Genomic DNA, 25,590 nt, shown 5'->3' on the forward strand with positions numbered 1-25,590 from the left:
ATAATAAATTAGCTTCACTGAGACATAATCTGAGACAGCCAAACCTTGTCTCAATATATCTGAGAAAAATCTCAGATATTAAGTTGAGATTTTCTTAATAGTTTTTAGTGAAAGCCAAACTGAAAAAAATCTCAATCTAAATTTCTAAGTTGAGTAAAACCTCAGATTTAAGCTGAGATTTTGATTTTGAGAACGTTAGTGAAAGCCGGGCCTGGTCTGTCGCTTATCCTTTTCTTGTTTTGCAACTTATTTAAATTTTCTACATTTATGGTCAATGGTAGGAAATTTTCTCATCCACTTCTCATCATAGCCTCTTGATATTCAGCATACAGCATTGTCATGTGATCCCATACTATGGTGTTTGTCGCTCATCCATTTCCTGTTACTGACTTAGTTAACGTTTCGACATGGTCAATAGTAATTTTGTTTTCGTAACATCACAGTCTCATGATATTTGGTATACAAATGCAACCCGGCCTTTTCTGTCTTTGACCCATTTCTTAGATTAATTTACATTGTTTTATTGGTTTCATCGAGTTAATTCTATTTTTGTCCGTGTTTTTAAACTTTGTCATTTAACAATGCAATAGCTTCTTCAATTTTTAATCTATAGTACATAGTAATATTTATTGAAGATAAAACATGCTGATTTCTTCTCATTTCTCACTTTCATTTTGTAAGACAAAGAAATGTTTAAAATAAAACATTATTTTTTTATTAAATTTCATAATTGCAACAGTGTTTTGTATTTCTTTTACGTACTTGCCGTTACTTTGTTTTCGAAAAAGCTTTTGCATATGTTCCAAACAGGAAAACGAAAGAATGATCCTGATTTTTAGAAATAAATTTAAAAAATTAGTTAATTGAATAACAAAAAAAGTAAAAGACATATCAGAACTATCAAAATAATAACATTAGGCTAACACAGATAAAGACCGTAATGTTTTCATCCTCCAGAATCCGCTGGCGAGGCCAACAAAGTGTGTGTTTGGGATGGGGTCTCGGCAAATTGGGAAAAAGATAAAGTCAGGAAAGTTTAAAACAAATTTAGAAATAAATTCAATTTTATACCTGCTTGCTATCCTCAGTTTATTCAAGAAATCAAAACATTGATAGGGGAATATTGTTCTTTAATTAGGGGAAATATATGCTTTTTCATTTAAGAAAAAAGGCCTTATTCCGGTCTTTAAATTACAGTAAATTGTGCGAAAATGAATGACAAGTCACAAATGTGAATAAAATGACATATACTATGTATTAAAATCGTTCCATTTTACATAAATATACAGCTTTTACATGGAGTTTACTGGAATTGACATAGGTAAGTTTCAATAAAAAAAAAACTGACCAATTTTTCTAACACAAACTCAAAGATTCCATTCGAGAAAAAGCTTAGTGAGACAAAATATGTTTTAACTGATAAGATACCAAAGTCATTTAAAGGTCAAGGTCACATTTGAATTAATCGTCGTTTAAGTTTTTTTATTATAAGGGTACTTTTGTTCAAGTATATATCAAATCCGAAAACAAATAACAAAATTATTATAGTCTAATCTAAATTTAATAGTTGATATTGAAGGAAGTTGTGCTCAAATATGAAGAGAATACACTCATAAGTAACAGTTATTATACATACAATATCTTGTCAATTCATTTTAAGTCAAAGTTTCACTACTACCTACTAAGCATATTTTAAAAACATTCAAATCTAAAGTTATACATCCGAAAATCAAAAATGAATTATCATTAACACTTTATTTATTTGAAATATTTCTCTGCTTTTATTTTAAAGAAGCTTCAAGAGCAATTATATACGCAATTATAAATGCATCAAACGTGACTAGTTTTATGATATATCAAATTTAATTTGAATCATAGCCGCTTTTAGATTTTTAGAATTTTTATATTCATGCACTTATTATTTACAATTGATGTTGACATCATGGTGTGTCTATTTTAATTGAATTACTTAATAAAACGATAATTAAGACACATACTCAGAAAGAAATAAAAAAACTCGTATTTTTTTCTATTTTAAGCCTGATTTGAGTTAAAAGCGTTGCAACGCTTTTCAATTTTGGCTTATTTTCAAAATAAGAATAGATATTCTGGAAAAACCGAGTAAGCGACCGATCTGAAAATTTGCAGATAGGTTATTGGTCTAGACCTTAAACAAATGGAACATTGATTTTGGAAAATTATTTCCAGTCCTGTCATGTCATAAAATCTAAGATGAATTCCAATAATGAGCTCATTCCAGCTGTAAAATTTAAAGTTATTTCTAATAACTTTTTGAACTATACCCTAGACTACAATTAAATATGCAGAAGACAAAAGTACGACATTTACATCAAAATAGTGGTAGTTCTTTGAAGATGTTATCTATTATTGTATTTGGATTCAATTTAATACTTGCTACCTTTCTGTATGCCTATAAAAGTATAAAACAAAGGGAAATAATTCCAAATTATACAATTAGTAATACTCTTGTGTACTGCTGTTTTAGTCTATGAGACATGCCCATCCCCATTTATTCCTTTTAGATATGCACACAAATTAAGTATAAAGAATGGCAAAGAGCAATATAATTCTTATGAAAGTGATTATTCTTAAATATTGCACTTCTTCTTTACTAGCGTGAAATTCTCCATTTCAACTTGTGTTATACCCCCCAAAAAAGGCTAAAATATTTCAAAGGGCAATAAATTCAAAGAATTTGGATGGAAAAAGATTAACAATTCTTGGTTAATTCGTTTCCTTTCAATGAGATGTGAAGTTTAATAATGATTTTACTCAAATAGTTAAGGTTTTATGCCCTTGTTAGTTAAATTGTTACAAACGGACGAAGGAAAACCGGAAGCAGAATGTCACAACGGACAACGTCAAATATGTATTCTTCATTTATCATCGAGGGAAAAAACTTAGTTACACAAAACGTATTTTCAAACAATGATATATGCCGGATCAGAAAAGTTTAGTCAAGTGATTCAAAATATCACTCGAACATACACTATACTATAACTATGCTGACACAGTAAAGCTCAAGAAATAATCATGTTTTCAAAATGTTATCTACAGTTTATTTACGAAAATTGTATCCAAATATAAACAAAACCACTAAAGATGGGCAAATTTTAAGACTAGCATTTCAACTGACGTTATAAATGTGCATGCACACTAGTAAGTTAAGTTTCTGTCTCCTCAATTGCAGAATAAGGTTGTTTTTCGTTATTTGACATTCTGACACTCTTACGGTTGTACAATCTTGCGCGCTTCCATTCTTGGACCTCTTTGTGTTTCTTCCTTGTAAAGAACCCACACTGGAAATACAATATACTGTTTTAAAAAAAGTGCTTTTTCCTATTAAGATATGTCCTTTTCTATATGATCCTTTGCTTTAAAGAAACTTTGGCAACTCTACAGAATATTTAGTGTAAATATGACATTTTAAGATAAATTATGTTTCAAACAATCGTCGTACAAAAATAATTTTAATTAATTGCAAACGATTTTTTCAACATGGGAGCAGAAAAAAGGCGAGACTTTGTCAAATAAAATTTTAAAAGTACAGAGCTGATTGACACATGTATGTTACAAAACGACTGTACTATTCGCCAAGATATGCAAGATATTTTATTTACTGTCCCAAATGATTCTGATTTGGATTAACTGCCGATTTCCGGTTTCTTGTGAGATATTCGACTTTAAGTCTGATATCACAATTAAGGCATAACATATTTGAAATTTAAAGAACAACACTATAATCTCACACCTCTTATTTGTGTGTGTTTTTTCTGAATTTTTAGCCGATTTAAAACATAATTTGCTCATATATCGACAGTCGATCCACCAAACCGGTTTTTCTGGACAACTAACCAGAAATTATCAAGTTTTCCATAAATGACCTACCTTCCAAAGAATTATGACAACTATGATTAGGACAGCAAGGGCACCAAGAACACTTCCTATAATAATCCAAATGACCATCTCTGATACATCAGATGTAAGTTCTACAACAAATGTTGTCCATTTCTGGAATACATTAATTTACATCGCTGTATTGCATTAATGTACAGTATTTATTACATATAATATATTCAAAAGTAACGTAATAATAATTCTTTAATGTTGTTAAATATATGTACTTACTGTGAAAAACTGTAATTTTATGTGACATTTGAAACATGCATAATGACATATTATATATAACAGAGTCAAGTAAATATTTTCAGTATAAACATACTTATATGCATTAATAAAGTTCCTGGTATTGATATAAGTTATAGCCCGAAAAAACATTTTGCAAAGAGAAAAAGATTAACGATTCTTTGTAAATTAGTTTTCTCTCAATGCGATGTAACCTCACATGAAGTTTAATGATGTTTAAAACTGAAGTTGTTAAGGGTTTATGCCCTTGTTAAATTGTCACAAACGGACGTAGGAAAATCCTGTGGGAGTAAGTCAGGACGGACAAATGTTTTTATCAATTGCAAATGATTTATTTGCATCATTGCAGCAGAATAAAGGCGGGACTTTGTCAAATAACATGTACCTACATCATACTAACATATCATATGACAAACGTATCTCAATTCAAAATTTACCTCCGCAAATACAGTTTTATTCCACGGAACAACTTTTCCACCATACCATATAAACGGATCAGTAACGGTTGCGTATGTTGCGTAATGTATTTCAAGGAATTCCTATATAAAACAATACAAAATTGTCACGAAATATTATATCTTCAATTTCTTCATTATAAATCTATCACAAATGAAAGTTCTAATCTATCAGAATGGGTTAATACACATACTTTCTTAAAATCCAAGGCGAGCTTTCTGCAACTGAATTTACATGTACAACAAGTTAAGACCTAGATCAGCCGGTACAATTGGGGTTGAGGCAATCATTGTTCTGCACTGTTTGCTATTCAGTCAATACTTCTTTTGTTTTGAAAATTATGATTGTTTTGTCTCAGATTGAAAGATGAAAATGTCTATTTAGGATATTTTGCGCGGTGGGGATTAAACTTGTAGACTGCCGATTCTTACCGGTACACTTATTATTGAGGATAATATCGTTATAGGATGCCCTTAGACAAAATCATGGTGACTGTTTTGTACTATGTCGTATTTTTGCTCCACAGGGCGCCAGACGAGAACAAGAAAATACGACAATGTGACCATTTGTCATACTTTCGCTCCGCGGGTCGCCCAGCGGAGCGAATACGACATGCCATAAATCAGCAACCATACAAAACTGATTGAAGTAGATATTCTCTCGTAAAAACGCATTATATTTAGGCCTTCCAATTAACAACAATCCAATTATAACATTATGAATGATAGGACTAAATTAGGCACCAAAGGAATGTGCTTGAAACATACCTTTTCTTTGGCAAGATTATTTTCAAAAACATCTAGTTTGATATCAATGATGTGTTGTTTATTGTGTTCCAAATTTAGTACTTCACATATTATCACCTCGCAAGAATAGTCGTCGTTGCATGTCTGAAAAATTCAAACATTTACATATCTGGTGCTTTGTTCACTTAGATTTGAGGATCAAGGTAAACATTAATATCAAATTTAAAACTCAAATATTTGCCATTTTTTATTCACATATATCAAATATTTCAAATTAACTTTATTAAATTGGACTTAAAATAACATGTTTATAGGATTTTAGAATTAATGAAAAGTGATTTTTACAATAGATAGACATTTTAAAGTTGATCCAAATATTTATCTTGATCCTAAAAGTGATTATTATTTTGAACCAATTATGTCTGTATTTGTTTTAAAATTCGTCTATTTTATCCCAAAAATATTTTGTTTTCTTTACTAATCAGCAATTGTTAACAGCTTGTTTATTTGACATTTAATTCTAGCAAAATACCATCAATTTTAGTTTTGTAATACAATTATAGAATAAAATCTGGATTATTTGATCCTGATTCTGATCTTTTCTTTGTGAACATCGGGCCAGTTGTTTGTCTGTAATAGTTTGTTTAATGTTTAAGCTTATACTTTGTATAAACTGGTTGCAATAGAGTGTATACAGATATTTTGCAACATCTTCAGAAGCTGTTCGCACTTGAAACTCGGCTTTTATATATCAAGAATGCAAAATTCGTAATTGGATAGGGATATTTATATTTCAACAAATGTCTACATGGAAATTTAATACCTTTGTCATATCACTTTAACCCTTAGCCTTCACAAATTATCTGGCTCTACGTACACTGATCACGGTCAGCACTGTTGGCTTCTCAGTCAGTAGTTATTGTTTTCCCTAACTAACAATAATAACTGGGTTTGTTCAGATTAGATGACAAGGCAATTAAAGAAAATAAGCGTGTTTAAGCTTTGTATTGCATTGTCATCCCTTAAGAACAGTACACAACCGATTTGAAAAGTAGCACGCATCCTCATTCATGCTAATTTTCATCAAAATTTTGAATATGTATCAAAAAGTAAAATATTACAAAGTGATCGTAAAAGATAATTTACACTTTGCAATAGGCACTTACAATCAATGTCAATTACAAAACAAACATATGAAAATATGCAAAATATAGCCCTTGCTGCGTAAGTCACGCAGGAAAAAGGTAATTAATACTGAAAAACTAAGCATTTTATCTCACATACCATGTTAATTATAACGTGTATCTTGAATCATCTTGCTTTTCTTTAAATATAAAACATATTCTCAAATTTCATTTTCTTAAAATATTTTGTCTCATCTGGTGTACATCATTAATGTTTTCACTTTAAAAATGAAATGTGGACTGTTTAAAAAGCAAATGACTAGCGCTTACTATATTCATAGCTTTGGATTTCGGTTCTGATTTTTCTCCAGTGTTTTTCGCACTTTGTGCCGATTGTTCCACTTCTCTTCGTCTCCTTTCTGTAATCATAGAAATGTTTGAGATACAATACATTTGTATAAATAAACAATTATATTTGCTCTTCAGCACGTTAAAATTTTCACAGTATTTATATCAAATAATAGTTCAAACGTCCAGGATCTTCAACACATTTGGACCCTTAAGTTACCTGATCAATACATAAACAGAAGATGATATTTGTGCATACTCGATAAGTTTGAAGCAAAAATGATATACAATGATACATAAGAATCAATCATATCTATTTACTCATAGCTATAAATCAGGTGTAGTGTCACATCATAATTACTTATAGTTATATACCAAGTTTTGAGTCATACATTGTATACTAAATAATTCAACATATATAGCAAGATTAGTGCCATATAATAATAAATCATTGCTAAGTGTATTGTTAAGTGTATTTTAATTATTACTTATAGTTTAAAACCACAATAGGGTAAGATAATAGCTGCTCATGTTTTTATACCATATTGTGATAAGATAATAATTGCTAATGATTATATACCAGATTTTAGGGTAAGATGATAATTATTTATGGTTAAATACCTGGTTTCGTGTCAGGAGAAGGTGAGAATTTTGTTGCTTTCGTCGTGGTTGATGATTGTGTAGAAGTCTCAACTAAAGTTCCACTGTACACACATTCAGAAGGCAATTCCTGATGATGAAATAAGTAAACTTGAAAGTTTGAAATAAATCTTTCATAGTATCAAGTTTATCAACAACATATGTTTTTAATTTAGAAAAAAAAAATTTTTTTGTCGTTTTTTATGACTATGAAACTTCTTAAGCAAGTATGGTAACATATCACCAACAGAAGAAATATTAGGCAGTATTAAAAAAATAGACGATATTGAATGAGTTTAGGATCAATACAAGTTGAATATATTTTTTTTATTTTTATTTTACGAGTTCAAAATGTAGTCGATAATTTTCTACCATTCTAAACATATGCCTTTAAAAAACAAAGAAATGCACGAACACAGATAAAACAATCTGTCATTGTCATTGTTCAAAACTCGTACCACGGTCCCATTATTAAGCACAGTTAATATAGTACAAATTTATGACATAATTTCCTTACAACCATGTTAATGACACTTGTTTCTATGCCAAAAGATAAAAAGCGTATCTTAAAAACATTTAAAACAGTCCTTTTTTGAAACAGAGAACCAATTAGATCTTACCACAATGCTAGCAAACTCTGTATCTTCCTTGGACAGCGGTATTGTTATGTTAACATATGTCTTCGGAAGAAAACTAGGTCCTTCGTTTGTAACGACGTATCTATGAATCAAACGAAGCATCTGTGTGCTGCTTTCGTCAGCCTTGTATCTTATTTGATCGAACGTTTCTTTGCTTAAAAAATAGAATGTAATCAGTTATGATTTCGGATCAAAGTCTCTCCTTTCAGCATTTTTTGTACAAATAGGAGGTAAAAACATTTAAGATTTTCTGCATATTTTAACTGAAGGAATATAAAATATAATAAAATATATTAGATTCAGAGTGTAAAAATAGTTTTCAAAGATCATTTTATATAAAGACACAAAATAACAGTATATCTGATCCTCAAAATTATAGTATACGACCGCTAAGCTCAAAATGGAGTGCTTCATAATCAAGTGTTGCTGGTTTAAATAAACCTTGCTGCTGGTTCTTGTTGCTAGGTCGTGCGGGGGTTGCGTTCATTGAGCGCCGCCTTTCCTTGTTTATCATATTTTAAACCTAGGGTAGGAGGTGGGTTGGGGAAGGGTGAATCAGGAACATTTAGACTAGTGGTCAGTTGTCTCCGGCCGCTGATTCAGCCAGTCATTTTGTGAATTAAGCCAGTCATTTTGTGAAAAAATCGGTACTTACCGTTAAGTCAATCAGGAAAGCATACACGATTGATATACTGTCGAAATCAAAGAAAAGATAAAAATGTTTTAAAATCGGTGACAACAATGCTTATGAAACAAAACAAAAAATAAAAAAAATGGAAAAACAAACTTGAGTGATAAAACACATGTGGCTTTCGATGGGTTTATTTGTTACAAAGTCACCACTGTGGGTTCGAGTCCCGACAGGGACTTTGGATTCTTTCATGTGAGGAAGCTATCCAGCTAGCTTACGGAACGTTGGTGGTTTTACTCAGGTGCCCTTTCGTGCCTGGAATAATGCACGGAAGGGCACCTGAGGTCTTCCTCCACCAGTAAAGCTGGAACGTCGCGATATGACCTATACTATGTCGATGTGACGTAAAACCCGAAAACAAACAAACAAAATTTGTTACAAAGTAAAACATACTCTGCCTGTACATGTACAGCGTATTTCAGCTTCACTGAAATTGTTTTTTTGAAGTCATTGTTGCTAGTGTCAACGTCTAAATTAGCCTGGTCAGCCAGCATAGAAATCTAGAGCAAAAAAAGTGATAACTCTGTTGTATTTTTGTGGTTTTTTTTGCATGGCGCCCCGCAGAGCGAACATCCGACATAACACACATCAGCAAACCATAGCGTTTGGAGTAAAACAAATTAAATTATATAACTTTGATGAGTAATGTCAATATGATCTCTGCATTAAACATTAAATAGACAAACAAACAAACAGGAAAATAAAAAATAAATGAATATATAAATTGAATATATAAATATAAAACAAACATAATTCTGATAAAAGAGTTATCAATGATGGAATTTCAGAACGATTTTTACGCTGATGCATTTGAATGCTACATGAAAACTAATTAATTTCAAATTATTAATTATACTTCTGTCCAATACAACTTACTTATCAAATCAATATGAATATGTATACTCTACAGCATAGTAAAGTTTGAAAATGACGCAAACAATGGTTAAAATATAAATACTTTAAAATCATGCTCACTTCTTCGTAGACATTAATCAATATAATCTTAGCTTAAATGAAAACAATAAATATAAGTTAGGGAAATGTTGATCTTGTCGCGAAAGGTATTCTCTCTCCCCAATTAAGTAAATGGCATGTACTGAGATATTATAGCACATAAATGTACTGCAATTTTGTGTACTATTCTTAAGGTCCTTATTTACATTCTTTATGAGTATTTGGATTCTTTCATTTGCAAAAGCCATCCAGCTAGCTTAATTGACGGTGGTTCTACAAAAGTGTTCTTGTTTGCCTGAAATAACGCAAGTAAAGCTGATGCAATGAAAAACCCAACCAAAATGAAATCATAATTCTTGAAATTCTTGTGAACGCAGGGCAACATTAACAGACAAGACAAAATACATTAACAGATAGATTCCCGTGACCATACACCGTTGCTGCTTGACCTGCGACATTTTTAGTGGATATATTGAGTTTGTTTTGAACTATCCATAAATAATTTTTAAGGTTACAAAGAGGAAACTTTGATGAAATAACAAACAGTGTTCAGCCTGGTCAGACTGCACGTATGCGTCAAAGACCAACCGCTTTTCGTTCTACCACTTTAAGGATGTGGCAATGGCTAACCACTTGCCGTTCTGCTAGTTAAAGAATGTTTTTACGGCTTAACACTTTGGTTTCTACCATTCTAAGGATGTGGCAAAGGCTAACCACTTGTCGTTCTACCAGTTAAGGATGTTGCAACAGCTTAACTCTTTGGTTTCTCCCAGTTGAAGGATGTGGCAAAGGCTATCCACTTCAAGTTCTACCATTTGAATAGCTTATAGATATATGAAGGCAAATAGAAACTTACATGTACGCGTTCCTTCATTTTATTAAGGTCCATTCCAGGAATAAGGCGCTGCCTACTAATATCGTAGTACATCTTGATCTTCATGTTTTCATTTCTATCTAGCCTAATGTCTGCGGTACAGTTGACAATCGTGCTGGTTTGGTGAAGAAATTTGTACTTGCAACTTGCTCCTATCAGGCCATTGTTCGAGCTGAACAGAAAGAATGTGACGGTATTACAAAAAATATATTTTATTGTTTTATGTGTGAATTGCTCGGTAACACAGTTTAGGTAAATGATTTACATATGACCTAACCGTCGACCACCTCTTCAAGCTAGTCTCCCACACAAAACGGGTCTAAAAACATCATCATATCTGTTCACAGTTATTAAATATGCATAGAAGCAAAATTTGCAGAATCCATGACAAAACTGTGACCTGATAGTTATCATGTTTCACTTGACACAGATTTATACACCTCACTGTTCACACCGGTTAATATACAACCGCACAGTTTTTCTACAAGCAACATCTGATCGACTTACAATCATTTAATGGTTGTGTTTATAATATAAGTCAATATTTACAAAATCAAATGTTGCAACGGTTTAAAAAAATCCAGCAGGATACTCTACTACTTGTGTTTTTTCCATTAGACAATACATGAATTAATCTTCTAGTTCCATATAAATGTACGAGCCTGTGGTGAACTTTTATAATATGATGACATTTAATTCAAGAATGCCCTAGCTACAATGTATAGGATAGAAGTTTTTATTGTGAGTATACTGAAAGTTAATATGTAAGTAATATGTAAGTGTGGAAAAGGTAAGGTTTCTTCCAATGTTTTGATTCATGCCTATTGTACTGCAAGAAGGGACACTTAAGAATTTCGATTAAGTTTCTCAAATTTCATAAAGTATATGTGATAGTTCTTTATACATTGATATTATCATGCTGTGAAGTATTTATATATTGTATTATATCAATTCTTCTTTAAGGGAGACCGACTGGACTTGAAATATGTTTCTAAGAAATTGTGTACGATGAAGATCTAGACTATTAACTTGTTTGCAAATCTTCATTTCGTCCTCTCATCCCGTTATATCATAAAAATATTTAAGTATTGTGCACTATGTCTCAAGGTAAGATCGTCATATTAAAACGCATTGTCCGCTAAGAAATTATGTTGACACTAAAATATACGCTGATTGAATGGTCTAAAATATCTACCCGTTCGTAGTCATACATGTGTTATGCCGTTGTGATTTACTAGTAATGCCCGGACCAAATCATTTTTGTGAGGTAACGAATGTCAAATATGTTTGTTACTATTATTATGTCAATCGTTGAAATCGTTTATTTAACAATCAATTGTTTTGATTACAATAGCATCCATTAATTGTTTAAAAAAAATTATCATTGTTTATCTTTTGTAATTGCAAGTTACTTTGTTAGGTTAATTAATAATTTATATACATTTCAATAAGTAATGTTTTAACTGGTGATAATTTTTATTTGATCTTGTTTTTATTTTTTTCCATAATTGTCACTGTTCATTTCAGTATATTAACAGGCTTTCATTTTCCTATTTTATTAATTAATTATGTCTCCCCCCACCTCGGGGGGAGACATATTGTTTTTGCCCTGTCCGTCCGTCAGTCCGTCCGTCCGTCAGTCCGTCCGTCCATTCTTCGTTTCCGGACGATAACTAGAGTTCCTTTTGACCTACAGCTCTCAAACTTCATAGGATGAATGGTCTTATTGAGCAGATGATCCCTATTGTTTTTGGGGTCAGTAGTTCAAAGGTCAAGGTCACAGTGACCGTTGGTCAATTTCTCGTTTCCGGATGATAACTAGAGTTCCTTTTGACCTACAGCCCTCAAACTTCATAGGATGATTGGTCTTATAGAGCTGATGATCCCTATTGTTTTTGGGGTCAGTAGGTCAAAGGTCAAGGTCACACTGACCGTTGGTCAATTTCTCGTTTCCGGATGATAACTAGAGTTCCTTTAGACCTACAGACCTCAAACTTCATAGGATGATTGGTCTTATTGAGCAGATGATCCCTATTGTTTTGGGGTCAGTAGTTCAAAGGTCAAGGTCACAGTGACCGTTGGTCAATTTCTCGTTTCCGGATGATAACTAGAGTTCCTTTTGACCTACAGCCCTCAAACTTCATAGGATGATTGGTCTTATAGAGCAGATGATCCCTATTGTTTTTGGGGTCAGTAGGTCAAAGGTCAAGGTCACAGTGACCGTTGGTCAATTTCTCATTTCCGGATGATAACTAGAGTTCCTTTTGACCTACAACCCTCAAACTTCATAGGATGATTGGTCTTATTAATCAAATGATCCCTATTGTTTTAATGGTCAGTAGGTCAAAGGTCAAGGTCACAGCGACCGTTGGTTAATTTCTCCTTTCCGGATGATAACTAGAGTTCCTTTAGACCTACAACCCTCAAACTTCATAGGATGATTGGTCTTATTGAGCAGATGATCCCTCTTGTTTATGGGGTCAGTAGGTCAAAGCTTAAGGTCACAGTGACCATTGGTCATTTTCTCCATAGACAGCCTTCATTGAAGTGACTACCGGGTATTTACATTATCTTATCTCCATTTCCATTCCTGTTTCCATTCACAGTTATTCTCAGCAGTGGGGGAGACATTTTTTACAAAAGCATCCTCTAGTTTTTAATAAAACTGACGCTATGCTATTTTTCTTCATTGTCAAGTTTGATTTAAATTTGTCTATATATTTCAAATTATTGACTGCTATAAAAGCGATTGACCAACAGTTGATGTAGAAAAATGTTTACTAAATAGGATGAAGTATAAAAAAACTACTCCACTCTTTTTATAAATTGAATGTTACGGGTAAATACCGATGGATATTTTCTGAAATTTGAGTAGGCCATGTGAGTTGTTTATATCATCGTTTATGCAAAAATAATGATGAAAATGAAAGGAATTATGGCAAAATGTAAACGATTTAAGACTTTCTTAATGTTCACTCACTATATCCCCCATAATGAACATAATGTTACTTTAATTTTGGTACACAATACGAGTTAGTAAACAAATTTTTTACGGCAACAATATTTTCTTCTTTACTTACAATACATCTCTTTTCATCAATGTCGAAACCTCTCCACTAACTTTAGCAGTGTAAGATGAATTCAAAAGATTCAGTACGTCAGCCGTTACCTGCAATTGTTGGTTGTAGTTTATCATATTAACCATTACGAAAAATACAAAATAAAGAATGGTTATACAATGTAACTGTATTTATAAATGGACTAAATTGTTAGTAAACAAGACATGTACGCGGACAGCGCACTCAACTTTTCTCAGTGCTCGATAGTTAAATAAAAGCAACATTGACAAAAAGGGGAATAAATTTGCAAAACAATGGTAATTATTATTATATTAGATCACAATTTGTAACAATGCTTAGATAGGACCACAATCTCTCACAATGCATCTAGAACCACAATCTTTAAATATGTATATAAAATACCACAATCGCTCACAATGCATATGTAGTACAACATTCTTTCACAATACATATATAAGACCAAAATCTCTCACAATGCATGTGTAGTACCACTTTCTTTCATAATGCAAATATAAGACCACAATCTCTCACAATGCATATGTAGTACAACATTCTTTCACAATGCATATATGAGACCAAAATCTCTCACAATGCATATGTACTACAACATTCTTTCACAATGCATATATAAGACCAAAATCACTCACAATGCATATGTAGGACAACTTTCCTCAGAACGCATATTGAAACCACAATCTCTCACAATGCATATATAAGAACACAATCTGTCACAATATTTATAAATATATAGATATATGACCACACTTCATATAAGACGAGAAATAAATGCTCACCTGTAACATGTTAGCTGCATCAACGTATAAAACAGTATTATCATGGACATGTGTAGGTACAACGCCATCCATGAGCAGAAACATCTCTACTTGAAGTCTCAGGTCGGAAGAACATGTGTTGATATTATCACATTTCTTGTCAAATTCAGTCTTTAAAATTACCATAAGATAAAATTAATTGTAAATAAAATAAGGATTTGTACATATACGGACAAAACAGGTCTACTTTAAAGACATTTAACATCGTTTATACCAATAAAAGACATTTGTACCGCAAAGTATAAGGGTCATTATACATGAATTAACCAAGCAATTGATTTTTAAAGAATCTTAAAGTAATGACCTTTCCATTGCCAATTCAGTGGCTTGATATTCTTAACCAAAGGAAATTATTTGAATCCACAAATTGATCCAAATAAACCTTAAAATATCCATCATCTAAACTTTCGATATAAATGTTAATTTTTTAGTAAATGCTCTTGGGCATCCAATGCAAAGTGGTTAAGGTCGCTGAATTGAAACCTCTTGTCACCGCTGTGGGTTTGAATCGCGCAAGGAACTTTTGATATTTTTTTTTCATGTGATGAAAGCTATCCAGCTAGCTTACGAAACGCCGATGGTTCTACTCAAGTACCGGTTCATGCCTGAAAAAAAGCACGGAGGGTCACTTGAGGTCTTCCGCCATCGGTAAAGCTGCAAAATTGTAATATGATCTTTACAATGTAGACCTCTTGTAAAATGAAACAAAAATGAAATAGTAAACGTGTCATTTTTTTGCAATGACCCTGGTTCAAAGAAACAAATATGCATTTTAAAAAGATACAAGATGTAAATAAAATGAAAGGTACTTAAATCCTTTCTCTATCAGATATAGTTTCTTAGTGCCTTCACGATTAAAGAACATGAATGATTAAGTAACAACGTAAACGTTTACATCTTCAATGATCAGCGCATTAACGTCTTTGGAAAGGATCGGTTCAAGGACATCAAAATTGTCTTCATTAGAAGGTATTAGCTCAAAACGCCCTTCCATACGAATTTTTGTCCAGGCATCTTTCGGTTCCGGTTTCCCTCTATACCCCTGGATATAAATATAATTATTGGATTTCTGTCCAAATACAGCACATTTGATAAAGGACACTCTCCATTTATAGATACATGCCTTTTTTATTTCATGAAGAAATTTTGTTTTACAATTACACAATACAGCACTATAAGGTATTCTACACTGGTAAAACACGATGCCAAATAACTATCGGAATTCGGTGAAAAATTACCTTTAACTGTTCGGTATAATAAACAAGAGCGATCCGTGATCTCATGTGTCGCCTCATAATGGCCAATTTCATGTTGGGTCAAGTTTTGTGACAGACAGACAGACAGACAGACAGACAGACAGACGGACAGTGCACAACTAGACTTTGTACTGACCATTCCTGTAAAGTTTGGACAAAATTGCACCAGTAGTTTATGAGGAGTAGTCCGGACAAGCTTTTGTGTATCTGGCAAGACACAGAAAAAAACACCTTTATATCAAATGGCCATAACTCGGCCAAAAATCATTCAACCGGAAAACCCGTGCAATATGCGCAAGGACTTAAGCTACAGATCAATCCTGTTAAGTTTCATTGATATTGCATTAGTAATTCAACTGACGTAGTCCGGACAAACTTAAAAAAATAAAAATTATTAAAGGGCCATAACTCTGACAAAAATCATTAAACAGGAAAATGCAGACAATATGCACAACTAAATCTGGTACTTATCATTCCTGTAAAGTTTGGATAAAATTGCACCAGTAGTTTATGAGGAGTAGTCTGGACAAGCTTTTGTGTATCTGGCAAGACACAGAAAAAAACACCTTTTTATCAAAGGGCCATAACTCGGCCAAAAATCATTCAACCCAAAAACCCGTGCAATATGCGTAAGGACTTGAGCTACAAATCAATCCTGTAAAATTTGATTGAAATTGCATTAGATATAAAAGAGAAGTAGTCCGGACAAACTTTAAAAATAAAAATTATAAAAGGGCCATAACTCTGACAAAAATCAATGAACCGGAAAATGCTGACAATATGCACAACTTAACTTGGTACTGATCATTCCTGTAAAGTTTGGATAAAATTACACCTGTAGTTTATGAGGAGTAGTCCGGTGTATCTGGCAAGACACAGAAAAAAACACCTTTATATCAAATGGCCATAACTCGGCCAAAAATCATCAACCGGAAAACCCGTGCAATATGCGCAAGGACTTAAGCTACAGATCAATCCTGTTAAGTTTCATTGATATTGCATTAGTAATTCAACTGACGTAGTCCGGACAAACTTAAAAAAAATAAAAATTATTAAAGGGCCATAACTCTGACAAAAATCAATAAACAGGAAAATGCAGACAATATGCACAACTAAATCTGGTACTTATCATTCCTGTAAAGTTTGGATAAAATTGCAACAGTAGTTTATGAGGAGTAGTGGACAAGCTTTTGTGTATATGGCAAGACACAGAAAAAAACACCTTTTTATCAAAGGGCCATAACTCGGCCAAAAATCATTCAACCCAAAAACCCGTGCAATATGCGCAAGGACTTGAGCTACAGATCAATCCTGTAAAATTTGATTGAAATTGCATTAGATGTAAAAGAGAAGTAGTCCGGACAAACTTTAAAAATAAAAATTATAAAAGGGCCATAACTCTGACAAAAATCAATGAACCGGAAAATGCTGACAATATGCACAACTAAACTTGGTACTGATCATTCCTGTGAAGTTTGGGTAAAATTACACCTGTAGTTTATGAGGAGTAGTCCGGTATATCTGGCAAGACACAGAAAAAAACACCTTTTTATCAAAGGGCCATAACTCGGCCAAAAATCATTCAACCGGAAAACCCGTGCAATATGCGCAAGGACTTGGGCTACAGATCAATCCTGTAAAGTTTCATAAAAATTGCATTATTGGTATAAGAGAAGTAGTCTGGACAAACTTTAAAAATAAAAATAATAAAAGGGCCATAACTCTGACAAAAATCATTGAACTGTAAAATAGTGAAAATATGCACAACTAGACTTGGTACTGATCATTCCTGTAAAGTTTGGATGAAATTGCACAAGTAGTTTATGAGGAGTAGTCCGGAGAAGTTTTGTGACGGACGGACAGACAGACAGACAACGAAGAAGTGATCCCTATATGTCGCCACTACTCCGTAGAAGCGACACAAAAACGACACATTTCAAACTGTATATACATATTATGATATTATAAGTGTACCAATGTGTATAAGGATAAAAAAATCCAGAAAAAGGAAAGGGTAAAAAGAAAAAAAAATGTTGAAAAGATCAAAAGTGTATTCTTCTCGATTTGACTGAACATGGCGTATAATATAATTCAAAATGTCACATATGTCAAGCCCACTAGCATCGACTTTAAAGGGAGAAAAGAAGTTCTGTTTTCCAACTTTACTCTCTGCGATGATTTTTTCATGAAGGACTAGAAAAAATATAACACAATTAATAGTACAAAATTAGTCTTTACAGCTGCTAAACTGCCCTTTAAATGATTTTATATATCAAACACACCAGTCATGACAGAGATTGAAGGAAGGTTGAGACAAATTTTCAGTGTTCATATTTCTTAAAGTATGCTTTAAAAATAACATATCCTCAAAAATTTCCTTTACACTTACATGCTAGGCGGATAAAGCAAAATATATAGTAATCAATGTTTAAGCGATTATAAAGCAATCGCCTCATAAGGGAAACAGAGATATATAATATTTTGATTTAAATAAATACATTACCTTCACGTCCATTATATATGTTTTATTTTGTACGCTGGGTCCAGAGAGTGTAATGTTCTCAGTAATAATGTCATGTTTATCAAAAGATCTAAATGAAACCCTACTCCATCCTTCCATGCTCTTATGTAAAGTGTCAGAATCGAGTGTCCAATTAAGGTCTGCCAAAAAATTAAAAAAAATGTTTAAATACAAAGCTTACTTACTCGGCTTCCTAACCTCTTTTTTCCTTTTGCCAATGAAGTAAAAAGATCAAATGTAATCAATTGCATATTCTTATAAAATATTGTTTCAAAGAAAAATGTTCTATGAGTAAAATATGAACATTTTTATGATGTATAGAAAATATTTTGCTCTTTATCATTTGCTTTATAGATATATGTTAATTCAGAACATGCATCAACACCATACATATATATTATTTCGTAGTATGTTGTTATGTGTGATACTTAATACTTTCAACGTAATTATTTATTGGATTACATACCTTCCATTATAGACCAATTCGCCTTAATATAAAACTGATATGTTTGATGAACTTACAGACATTGTCCACTTTTCCTTTCCTACTCCCGACATAGACAAAACGGAACTTGACTTTAACAGTGAAGCAGAGAGTTTTATTATCGGTGGAACAGGGTAAAAGGGAACCAATTAAAGGAATTGGATTTGGAGTCATTTCAATTTCAATGATAACATTGACTAATGGCCTCGCTCTGAACACCAACACAGTGTCTGACTCATACGCTCCAACAGCCAAATCTGTTGACAAGAAAAAAATACTGTTATATTTGTTAGCTTCAATTAATAGCTTTTTTAATATCTTTGCATACTATTCATATCTCAAATAACTAAGGAAGAACATTAATAAAATCAGTGGCGTAGCTTTTATAAAAGCCATGTAGGCTGCGGTATATACTTTTTCCAAGAAAGTTAAAGAAGAAGAAAAAAGTTTTTAAAGATAGTTTATCTATATCTATCTCGCATGAAGAAACATGACAAGATGTATCTTAGTCACAAGGTGTATAAGAATGTGTTGAAATAAAATCAAATCCTTTCCAAGGCGTGCACATCGCGGAGAGGTCAAGGTTAAATCATCTCAAGTACCAGCGGCAAGTTTAACTTAAAGCACAAACACCAACACAGAAACAAAAATTACGAATTTTGTGGTATTAAAATAATACAAAATACAATTCCTAGACAGTATAATATTATATAGGTTAAAGATACCTGGGAAAGAATTGTCATCAATATCTTCATCACCGTACATGCTCCAGCCAAACGATCGTAAACCTATGTCAAGATCACGACCTGTTAATCCAAATTAAAGTACATCATACATAATACAATCCTGAGGTATGTATTCTGCAATTATTTCTAGCACAGCAGTACAAAACCAAACATAAAAGATAATCAATATACATAAATAAAATGGCTAACACTTTTTCTGAAATGTAGCATTTTAATTGACGTATTTTTGACCTCATGTTATTGATAGTCTGAAATTAACATTAAATGATGTTTATTTCACATAGCAAGGTAATGACACTACTCTTGTTCTATTATCAGACGTCGATTATGTTTATTTTGTGAAAATTAGGTTATGGAGTTGCGTGTCAAACCCATGTGGGATCTTTCAGTTAGGTATAGAAAGTGCTTTACAGATTTATTACATTTTCAACTAAGCCGTGTTTAGTTGACGATTTTAAATTTCACAAAGTAATTGTAGTGAATGGATAAAGATACGGTAATTTCATAGCCGATGTTGTAATTCTGACGTCGTAAGAGACATGTAAGTAAGGATTCTTTGTGTTTCAAGGCAATGATTTTATAAATTTATCGCATGGTTTGGAGCTTTTTCTTTGTTCTTACTAACCCATTATATTCAGTACACTTTCAATGAGCATTTGAAAACTGTATTGATGTATAGCAGTACAGTTTTTATTTGTTTGGGTCGTCAGACCAAACAAATAATGGTAGCGAAATTTCAGAGTCTAATGCTATTAATTGCAAATGCCTAAGGTAGTCCACCTTTTTGAAGCGGTTACTTCACTTTATATGTACACCAACGCCGAAAAATTCAGGGGAGATCAATGCGTAAAGATTGTCAAATGACAGGCGCATTAATTTTCAAGCAAAGTACTTCACCGAATGGTCGAAGATTTCTAATATTGTTTCATTCTTCATAGATATACATGCTTACAGTAAGCTCCATGATTATTTACATCTGTGTTAAACAACAGGTTTAGCGTCGAAATAATAAGAGTTACAAACCCTAATTTAGAGTTATATGGTTTCCTTCAGGCCGATAACATATAACTTCACCGTGGCCGAGGGTTTTGCACGCTCGCTTATGAATCGAGAGGTCTGGAGTTCAAATCCCAGTTGAGGCAACTCATTTTTTAAAAATAAACAATTAATTGACTATCAGTGTTGCAGCCACTGGAAAAAATTGGTGGCACTTTACAAAAACAAACTGGTTTATAATCTAACAACCTTCACCTTTCTGACATTCTGAGACCAAAACAAATTCAGCGCCTTCTGTGCTTTGATTTCATTGATTCATATAGGAAAAAAAGAGTTTGTTTCGCACCTTGTATATTTAAGTGTAGTTTTTTCTCTGAGGCTCCAATGAGGCAGCGGTAACAAACATATAATAATAATAATAATAATAATAATAATAATAATAATAATAATAATAATAATAATAATAACAATAATAAGTAAGAAGAAAATTAATGAAATGAATTTCTTCTCATATAATTATGCAACTGCAACTGCTGGAATCAAAAGGTACATCCGCTGAATAAATCTTGAATCCGATTTACTTTCTCCGCAAACTATCAGGTTACAATCTGTCTCTAACAATGGACGTTGTTTTAAATTTTCAATAAAATAATATATCTGTAAGGTAGCTTACGACTTCATTAGCTGGTATTGGTTTATTTTATCTGGGAGTGAGAAGGTGAAAAAGTGAAAGGGCACAAGAGAGAGATATGCACGTTTTTTATATTTATACCCCCGCACAACAAAGTTGTAAGGGGGGTATACTGGAATCAGCTTGTCCGTTCGTCCGTCCGGCCGGCCGTCCGTCCGGCCGGCCGTCCGTCGGTTTTTTCTTGTCCGCCCAATAACTTAAGATTCCTTTGACCTACAGTCTTCATATTTGGCATGGAGGTTAGTCATGATTAGTAGATGACCCCTATTGATTTTGAGGTCACTAGGTCAAAGGTCAAGGTCACACGGGCCTTGACTTCAAAAAGCTTGTCCGCCCAATAACTTAAGATTCCTTTGACCCTTAGTCTTCATATTTGGCATGGAGGTTAGTCATGATCAGTAGATGACCCCTATTGATTTTGAGGTCACCAGGTCAAAGGTCAAGGTCATAGGGGCATTGACTTCAAAAAGCTTGTCCGCCCAATAATTTAAGATCCTCCTTTGACCCATAGTCTTCATATTTGGCATGGAGGTTAGTCATGATTGGTAGATGACCCTATTGATTTTGAGGTCACCAGGTCAAAGGTAAAGGTCACAGAGGGCCTTGACTTCAAAAAAGCTTGTCCGCCCAATTACTTAAGATTCCTTTGACCCATAGTCTTCATATTTGGTATTGAGGTTAGTCATGATTAGTAGATGACCCCTATTGACTTTGAGGTCACCAGGTCAAAGGTCAAGGTCACAGGGGCCTTGACTTCAAAAAGCTTGTCCGCCCAATAACTTAAGATTCCTTTGATCCACAGTCTTCATATTTGGCATGGAGGTTAGTCATGATTAGTAGTTGACCCCTATTGACTTTGAGGTCACCAGGTCAAAGGTCAAGGTCACAGGGGCCATGACTTCTAAAAGCTTGTCCGCCCAATAACTTAGATTCTTTAACCCTTAGTCTTCATATTTGGCATGGAGGTTAGTCATGATTAGTAGATGACCCCTATTGATTTTGAGGTCACCAGGTCAAAGGTCAAGGTCACAGGGGCCTTGACTTCAAAAAGCTTCTCCGCCCAATAACTTAAGATTCCTTTGACCCACAGTCTTCATATTTGGCATGGGGGTTAGTCATGATTAGTAGTTGACCCCTATTGACTTTGAGGTCACCAGGTCAAAGGTCAAGGTCACAGGGGCCATGACTTTCTAAAAGCTTGTCCGCCAATAACTTAGATTCTTTAACCCTTAGTCTTCATATTTGGCATGGAGGTTAGTCATGATTAGTAGATGACCCCTATTGATTTTGAGGTCACCAGGTCAAAGGTCAAGGTCACAGGGGCCTTGACTTCAAAAAGCTTCTCCGCCCAATAACTTAAGATTCCTTTGACCCACAGTCTTCATATTTGGAATGGAGGTTAGTCATGATTAGTAGATGACCCCTATTGATTTTGAGGTCACCAGGTCAAAGGTCACAGGGACTTTGACTTCAAAAAGTTTGTCTGCCCAATAACTTTAGATCCTCTTTTTGACCCACAGTCTTCATATTTGGCATGGATGTTGATCATGATTAGTAGATGACCCCTTTTGATTTTGAGGTCACTGGATCAAAGGTCAAGGTCATAGGGACTTTGACTTCAAAAAGTTTGTCCACCCATTAACTTAAGATTCCTTTGACCCACAGTCTTCATATTTGGCATGGATGTTGATCATGACTATAAGGTGACCCCTATTGATTTTGAGGTCACTGGGTCAAAGGTCAAGGTCACAGGGACCTTGACAAAAAAAGCTTTTCTTCTCAATTGCTAAAGAATGTCCTGTCCGCAATGTATTGATTTTGACATTTTCACATTTGAAGCATGTAGAATACATAACTTAGCAATGCACTGGCTTAGTAACGTCAGATTTGGCAGGGAGGTTGTCCTTGAGCTCTAAATGGCCACTGTTGATTCTGACAAAGTGGTATGCGGGGGTATTCACGCCATGATAGTGGCAGTTCTAGTTTTATTCTAATTTTAATTACAAAATAAAAGGAAAATGCGATAAAACAGTAAGTGTATGAAACGAGTTAGTTACGGGGATATAACACTGGCTGGGGCAATATCACGGGATGTTTCTGCAAAACATTGTCTGGGCCTGTCGGCCTCGACATTTCTTTTAGCAGAAACACCCCTTGATGTCGCCCAAGCCAGTCAGAGTAACTGATACATGTAAATACCATGGATAACAGTTACCGATGCAGATCAATAGCCAGGGTTATAGATACTGACACTGTTAAAAATTCCGGTTATAGTCAATGATACTGATAAATAACCTGGGTTATAGTTACCGATACTGATTATGGCCAGTGTAAAATTACCGATACTTATAACAAGCCTTGGATATAGTTGCCGATATCGATAAAGAGCCCGGGTTATAGTTAGCAATAATGATATATATATATATAGCCTGGGTTTTAGCTACTGATACTGTTAAATAGAATGGGTTATATATACCAATACTAATAGCCTGGTTTATAGTTACCGGTACTGATAATTGTCCTTGGATATTTTTACCAATGCTGATAAATAGCCAGGGTCAGAGTTACCGATACTGATACATAGCATAGGTTATAATTACTGATACAGATAAAAAGCCTGATATTGATAACTGTTACAGATACTAATAAACAGCCTTAGATATAGTAACCTATACAGATTAATAACCTAAATTTTAGTTACCGATGCTGATAAATAGCTCTGGTTATAGTTTCTGTTGCGAATAAATAGCCTGAGTTACCATTTTAGTTGAATACTTTGCCATCTCACTACGTTTTTCAAGAGTAGGCGTTTTCCAAGACTAGGCATTTTAATTTCGCAATGCCGCCCCCCACTCCCCAAAAAATAAATAAATAAAATAAATAAAACAAGGGCCATTATGGCACTGAGTCGCTCACCAGAAACAACTGTTCTTCAGTGTTGGAATGTCAATATTTTCTAATATTAAATTTTAGCATAGAATATGTTAAAACATCAATTTGAAGAAATGCCATGACATGGAGCATTTTAGTTTTGTCTTAAACGGGGCTAATCAAATTAATAAGTGCAAAATTGATAAAAGACTACCTAAGAACGCTACGAAGTTTGGTGATCATCAATTATTTCAGTAGGAAATGGTGATCGAAGGTTTTTTTCTCTATTTTTTGCTTAAGTGGCCCCTAAAAGAGGCTAATCAAATTTATGTGAGCAAACTTGATAAAAGATTACACAAAATGCTACAGACAAAGTTTGGTGATAATCCAGCAATTAGTTCTGAAGGAGAAGATGTTTAAACATATTTCTATTTTTAATTATAGCGGCACCTAAAAGAGGCTAATCAAATTAATATAAGCAAACTTGATAAAAGACTTCCAAATAATGTTACAGACAAAGTTTGGTGATCATCCATCCACTAGTTCTGTAGTAGAAGATGTTTTAAGGTTTTTCTAGTTTTAGCTTAAATGGCCCCTTAAAGGGGCCAATCAAATTAATATGAGCAAACTTGATAAAAGACTACCCAGGAATGCTACAGACAAAGTTTTGTGATCATCCATCAATTAGTTCTCTAGAAACAGACATTTAAAGGTATTTCTATTTTTAGTTTAAATGGCCCCTAAAAGGGGACAATCAAATTTATATGAGCAAACTTGATAAAACATTACCTGAGAATACTACCTACAAAGTTTGGTGATCATCCACTTATTAGTTCTGTAGCAATAGACATTTAAACTTATTTCTATTTTAAATTTTAGCGGCTCACACAGGGTTTGTTCAAATCACATGACTTGTTTTTAAACTATTCGGTGATTCTGTTTGTGACCAAATTTTGTTCAACATATATAAATATATTTAAGCTTCAAACCCAAAATATATAAAATCTATACAGAAATTCATGCTGGGACTTTAGGAAAAGTCATTTTAGGGTGATTTGAGTACAGAAGATCATTTTTGTATTTTTGTCATTATTTTGCCCGTGTATCCCTTTAAAGGCAATCAAAATAATATGAACAAACTTGATAAAAGACTATCCAAGAATGCTACAGACAAAGTTTGGTGATCATCCATCAGTTAGTTCTGTACAAGAAGATATCTAAAGGTTTTTTTTTATTTTTAGATATAGATACCCCTAAAAGGTGCCAATAAAATTATTATGAACAAACTTGATTAAAGACTACCAAAGAATGCTACAGACAAAGTTTGGTGATCACCCATTAATTAGTTCTGTAGAAATAGACATTTAAAAGTATTTCTATTTTTAGCTTTTGTAGCCCTAAAGGGGGCCACGCAAAATAATATTAGCAAACTTGATAAAAGACTTCCCAACAATGCTACAGACAAAGTTTGGTGA

General features: G+C 33.4%; 1 protein-coding gene across 1 annotated transcript in view; it reads right to left on the reverse strand.

Moving 5' to 3' along the window:
- Positions 1–936: 936 nt before the first annotated feature.
- LOC132733356 (integrin alpha-3-like) overlaps positions 937–25,590 on the reverse strand; it is a 57,213-nt gene continuing 32,559 nt past the window's right edge. Inside the window, exons 13-27 of the mRNA XM_060720001.1 lie at positions 19,537–19,617; positions 18,850–19,068; positions 18,310–18,467; positions 15,446–15,592; positions 14,512–14,661; positions 13,718–13,806; positions 10,620–10,809; positions 9,203–9,309; positions 8,101–8,272; positions 7,463–7,571; positions 6,824–6,912; positions 5,391–5,513; positions 4,605–4,706; positions 3,910–4,032; positions 937–3,320 (exon numbers count right to left, since the gene is read on the reverse strand). Coding sequence (XP_060575984.1) covers positions 3,186–3,320; positions 3,910–4,032; positions 4,605–4,706; positions 5,391–5,513; positions 6,824–6,912; positions 7,463–7,571; positions 8,101–8,272; positions 9,203–9,309; positions 10,620–10,809; positions 13,718–13,806; positions 14,512–14,661; positions 15,446–15,592; positions 18,310–18,467; positions 18,850–19,068; positions 19,537–19,617 — 1,994 coding nt within the window. The 3' untranslated portion in view covers positions 937–3,185. The remainder of the gene's footprint in view (positions 3,321–3,909; positions 4,033–4,604; positions 4,707–5,390; positions 5,514–6,823; positions 6,913–7,462; positions 7,572–8,100; positions 8,273–9,202; positions 9,310–10,619; positions 10,810–13,717; positions 13,807–14,511; positions 14,662–15,445; positions 15,593–18,309; positions 18,468–18,849; positions 19,069–19,536; positions 19,618–25,590) is intronic.

This window comes from Ruditapes philippinarum, unplaced genomic scaffold (genome assembly GCF_026571515.1).
Source record: "Ruditapes philippinarum isolate M1 unplaced genomic scaffold, ASM2657151v2 ctg1605_1_1_1_1, whole genome shotgun sequence".
Classification (NCBI taxonomy): domain Eukaryota; kingdom Metazoa; phylum Mollusca; class Bivalvia; order Venerida; family Veneridae; genus Ruditapes; species Ruditapes philippinarum.